Source organism: Rhincodon typus, chromosome 5, assembly GCF_021869965.1.
Source record: "Rhincodon typus isolate 14 chromosome 5, sRhiTyp1.1, whole genome shotgun sequence".
Lineage (NCBI taxonomy): Eukaryota > Metazoa > Chordata > Chondrichthyes > Orectolobiformes > Rhincodontidae > Rhincodon > Rhincodon typus.
In genome coordinates this window covers 85,254,697-85,260,389 of record NC_063336.1, presented here as the reverse complement: position 1 = coordinate 85,260,389, position 5,693 = coordinate 85,254,697, and the positions used below count along the sequence as shown (strand labels likewise).

At 39.9% G+C, this 5,693-nt stretch overlaps 1 protein-coding gene across 1 annotated transcript in view; it reads left to right on the top strand.

Annotated features, from left to right (window-relative positions):
• b3galnt2 (beta-1,3-N-acetylgalactosaminyltransferase 2) overlaps positions 1-5,693 on the top strand; it is a 253,648-nt gene that overhangs the window by 58,919 nt on the left and 189,036 nt on the right. The window contains exons 8-11 of the mRNA XM_048597216.1: positions 312-495; positions 1,260-1,382; positions 2,685-2,844; positions 5,183-5,239. Coding sequence (XP_048453173.1) covers positions 312-495; positions 1,260-1,382; positions 2,685-2,844; positions 5,183-5,239 — 524 coding nt within the window. The remainder of the gene's footprint in view (positions 1-311; positions 496-1,259; positions 1,383-2,684; positions 2,845-5,182; positions 5,240-5,693) is intronic.

Here is a 5,693-nt window from a genome sequence, read left to right as displayed (position 1 = left end):
TGGGAGTGAAAGTTCATGTGTGGGTGTGTCTGGGGGGGGAGTGGAAGTGTGTGTGTGCCGGGGGTGGATTTTGGGAAAGTGTGTGTGTATGGCAGGGTGTTGGGGAAAGCGTGTATGTGTGGTGTCCATGCGTGTATGGGACAGTGTGTGTGCGCATGGGAGAAAGTGTGTCTGTCTGTGCGTGAGAGAGTGTTTGTTTGAGTTTTTTGACACTTTGTAACACCCCATTTCCCATGTTAACTTGCCTGAAATTTAATGACACGATGATTTCTACAAGAGATTCATTATGTCACTGTACTCATCTTTTTTAGATGGTGCTACTCTCCTGGAAAGCCTCACCACTAGGCCCAAGCGGCTTCAAAACCACAAAAATAAGCTCAGGGAAGAAGATGCTAACTTACAAAAAGAAAGCCAAACCTACCAGGATATTGTTTTTGTGGATGTGATAGACACATACAGAAATGTGCCGCACAAGTTGCTTCAGTTTTATCAGTGGTAAGAGATAGTCCTCATCTTTGTTCACAGTTTGTGTCACTTGCGGTTCAGAGGGACACACTCTTACCTCTGCATCTGAAAATCATGGCTTCAAGCCCCAATTCTGAGACTTGAGCACAAAATCCAGCTTGACACTCCCAATGCCAGTACTGAGGGAGTGCAAACTATTGGAGGTGCCAGTGTTTAGATGTGACTTCAAACTGAGGTTTGTTATCCTTTCTCAGCAGATAAATAACATCACATGGCACTGTGTGGAATAAAAGCAGGGAATTTCTCCCCAGAAACTTGACCAATTTTTACCCCTCAACCAACATCTAGAAACAATATCTGATCAATTATTGAATGGCTGTTTGTGGAAATCTGTAAGCCAATTGCCTCCAGTGTTTTCCATCTTCTAACAGAACCTACACCAAAGGAAGCACTTCATTTTTAAGGGCTTTGAGGCATCTTGAGGGCATGGTCCAGACCCGAAACGTCAGCTTTCCTGCTCCTCTGATGCTGCTTGGCCTGCTGTGTTCATCCAGCTCTACACCTTGTTATCATAGAAGTTGAAGTCTTTGTTTTTAATCATGTTACTCTGATTGAGCTTTTCTTTGGGTAATTTAAGCGCTTGAAATTGGAAGCTGAGCATGTGGTTTAGGAGCTTCTGTTGAATATATATACATACTCACACCACCCACAGACACCACACAAACACACACACCCTACTGAATAGTTGTTTGATAATATCATGAATTCTGATCTTGCTTTTATCTCACAAACAGGTCTGTGGAGTCAACGAGCTTCAAGCTCCTACTAAAAACGGATGATGATTGTTATGTCGATGTGCGGGCAGTACTAGAGAGAGCAGGAGAGAGACTGGGAGCTACGAATGTGTGGTGGGGAAAGTCAGTATCTGTGTATTTATGACAGCTTTATAAAAGCAGTTCATCTTCTGTCATTCCAAAGGAGCGATTTGCAGGACTATGTGCCACTAGTGTTGGGACTATTCAAATGGTTCTTTCAAAGAGCAGTAATGAAAATGATAGGCTGAGTGGCCTTTTGCACTGCATAAATTTGTTATATAATTTGACTCTGTATAGCTATTATTGAAGATCTGGCTGCCTGCATGTTGAAGTCACTGCATTTTCTATTTGTTTATCTGAATTACTAGATAACTTGCCTGATGAGCCACTTTTTCTCACCAGAAGTTCCTGGGACTTATTTTGCATAAGTCTGTGTCACATTTATTTATCTCAGACATTTCCTTAAATGTGATCTCTCCTTTGTTCCCTTCTCCTCAGCTAGGCACTAAATTCTTTTTTAGCTGCAGATTAACTTCACTTGTTTCACTCGAGTGCTGTTGCTGCTTTCTTTTATTTGTCATGCTATCCCTCCCTATCTAAGTGCTTTCACGTTCAAAGACAGCTTGACAGATCTCAATATGAAATGTCAGAGGACATTCACCACTTGATTTCAGTGGAGTGTGTTTCCTGAGAATTTGAGAAGTACCAAATGGAAAACCAGTCCAATATGATGTGATATGTTAATTGCCTTAACACAAAATATGTGGTGCTTTGGAGTAATAATGACGAAATAAGTTAATAGAAACATGAAACGCTGGAAGCACTGAGCAAGTGAGGCAATATCCGGAGAGAGAGAAAAACACATTTAATGCTTCAGGTCAATTACTTTTTCAGAACTGGAAAGATGTTAGAAATGTAATAGCTTTTAACCAAATACAGGGCAGAGGAACGGGGCGGAAAAGATTAAAAGGGAAGGAGTTTGATATGGTGTAAGGCAGGAGGAATTAAAAGGCAAAAATAATGGATGCAAGAGAAGAGTAAATGATAATTAAAGATGTATCTGAGGGAGATGTTACAGAATGGGTACAGAATGTCCAAGTCGAAGTGGGCAATTGAGCTCTAATAACTAAATTCATACAGCAAGGCTGAAAGGCTTATATAAAAGTGTCTGACTTGCTGTTACTCAAGTTTGTATTAAACTTAGAAGCTGTTAATCAGCAGTATCTTCCCAATTGTGTGGGTAACTCATTGGACTGAAGCATTAAACATGTTTCTCTCTCCACCGTTGCGTACTTCCAGTATTTTCTGTTTCCATTGCAGATTTACAGCATTATTTTGCAGCTGTGTTTTTAATTTGTTCAGAAAAACCCTATATTCATTTATTTCCATGAATGATTTCCTCAGTTTCAGGCAGAATTGGGCAGTGGATGGTAGCGGGAAGTGGATGGAGCTAGAGTACCCAAGTCTGGTCTATCCGGATTTTGCATGCGGTTCTGGTTATGTCGTCTCTCACAACTTAATTCAGTGGCTAGCAGAGAATGCCAAGACACTAAAAGTCTATCAGGTATTGGGCACTTTGTGGGTTTTAACTGGGTTGTGGATATTGCTGTTGGTTACTTTGCATCCATTTTACTAATATAGCCAAATTTTGTCTTAGCAATTCCTAAGGTCCATGTAGTTCCTCTGCTGGTTGCATAATATAATAAAAGTTGTTAACTGATCATAGCAATGAATCTCCATCATGTACTCTACAACTAACCCAGGTAGGATAGAACTAGTTAAAAGCTATGGGAACCAGAGGTTCAAAGTCATATAATCCTTCCTAGCAGGCCACATAAGAAATACGAGCTGGAGTGGACTGTATTATGCCTTGAACTCCACTAAGCAATAAGATAATGGTTGATCTTCTCCCTCAACTCCACTTTCTAAGCCTGTTTCCAAGGGGAGTGAGACTAATTGGATAAGCCTTTCAAAAAGCAATGCGTGGCATTTTTCAAATTCATGGACTCCTATGCTGCTTCCTAAAAAGCAATTTCCAAGAAGTTTGAAGGTTTTTGTTATCAATCTGGGAGACCTCACTTCCCAAGCAGAGAATGATCAACCTGCGTTTTCTCTAATGTTAGCTTTCTGCCAGAGTAAATGGCAGATAGACTGGCCAAGTTCATGAGTACCCCAACCCCACTCTGGGGTTTAGGACATAAAGTAGCAATCCGCTGGGTATTACCCTACCCTGACAAAACACCATTTTCACAATTTGTAAGGATACATTTGCTCAATTACACAAAACCTTGTTTCCACAAAGCAATATTGTACTGCGCAGAAGCTGTTCAGCAGAAGTAAGGTTCAGTGTTGCTTCTAAGCTTCTGACAATGTTTTATTCCAAATTCAGCATAAATACCTGTGTAATTCCAACATTTACAGAATCAGATTACAAATTTACTGAAGGAGAGATTACCAGTGCGTTTTCTATGTTGAATGTTCTATACCTGATGTATTATTGATGAACTAGAATCTCCTCTTACCAACTCCAGTAACTGAGTGAGTACTCTGCAAACCCCTCATTATATGAAGAAAACGAGGAAATCCAGCTTCTTGAGCCTATTTCATCACTTTATTGATCTGCATCTTAACTCCATCAATATCTGCCTTAGTTCTGTAACTTCTAATGCCCTTGTCCATCAAAATCTAGCAATCTCAGTTTTGAAAATTTAAAATGACCAGCTCCTTTCATCCAACCCAGCCTCAACATGTTTTTGGCGGATTTTCAGATTTTCATATCTTTTTGTATGAAGAAATGTTTCTTAACATTACCTCTGAATGACCCAACTTGAATTATAGTTTTAGTTCCCTTGTTCTAGAGTGTCCTACCAGAGAAATGGGTTTCTCGCTAACTAACTACCCAATCAACTCCAGATCTTGGTGCAGGTGTATTGCAACTCACTTGGATTGTGGCAATATGCACTTTTACATGTATGTTGCCAACTATGGATAGGGTAGATGGTAGAGTCTCTAATGCTTTTACCAACAAATGACTGACCAGGAATATCTCCTGCTCTTGCCACCTGCCAGTGGTGTATTTGCGGATTAATACTTAACCTATTTGGCTAGAACACGAACACACCTTCTTTGGCCATCACGCCATGGATGGGGTCTCAAACCTGGAGATTCTGAGCTCAGAGGTAGGGATGCTACTTGCTACATTATAAAACCTCCCAGCAGACCACATCTCAATGTCACAGAAAATAAGAAAATCAAAGGTACTAAAATGATAAAGAGAAGAACTTTGAATTGAAAGAATGATGTCTGAATATTTTAATGGTACAAGAAAAACCTTAATGTTACTGCATTTCTTGCATGGTAGATGGGAATGAGCAACATCCCTTACATCTTACCCTTTCAGACCAAAAATCTGAGGAACACTGTTCTTTATAGACAGTTTTTCTCTCGGCTAAGATCTAACCTCTCAGGCTTTTGCATTCATGGCATCTAAGGATATGGGCAAAGGCAGGATTTGTTGCCTATCTGCAGTTGCCCTTGAGAAGTAAGTACTGAACCTTCTTGACCTGCTGCAGAACATAGAGTAATTACACTTGTGGTGCTTTTAGATCCAGAGTGTTTTTGACTCAATATTGATGGAGGAAAAGGGATATATTTCCAAGTCAGAATGGGTGAGAGTTAAAGGCAATGGTGTCATATGCAGTATCTGGCCTTGTCCTTCTGGGAATGTTTCAAAGATTGTTTTGAAGGTTCATCTCCACTATTAACATTTGTTGATATTGTCCAAAACTTTCTAGGCGTAGAATTGCTGAATGAAGGTAACTTGTGTAATTCACATAGTAAGCAATTATATATAGAAAGTATTGGATGTGTGAGGAACACTTTGGTCTGTACTGTAACTGCAGGGTGAAGATGTCAGCATGGGCATTTGGATGGCTGCAGTTGGACCACAGCGACATCAGGTGATTGAATTATATTCAACATTTCCATCGTTGTTTATTCTGAGTCTACAGTTTCACTATATGTACGGACAGGAGTCCCTTTCCAAAAGAAACAGAATTAGGCATTTGAGGCAGATTTTTGCAGTATACGTTGCTTTGCAATTTAACAATCAGCTGTTCATTGCATTTGATGTACAACACAGCAATAGGCCTTTGTGCCCAATTGGTCTATACCAGTGTTAATGCTTCTTCATGTGCTCAGTATCTGCTTAAATTCATCAATTCTAGTTGCCTATTATTGCAGTAGTAGTAAGTTCCATATTCTAACCCCCTGAATAGAGAAGTGTCCCTGAATTCCTTATTGGATGTACTAGTGACACTCTTATTTATGGCCCCTCAAGTGTATCTTTCTCGTTCATAAAAGTCTTTCCTGTAACTTCTTTATTCTTGACTTTGAATCTATTGTATGTTATTG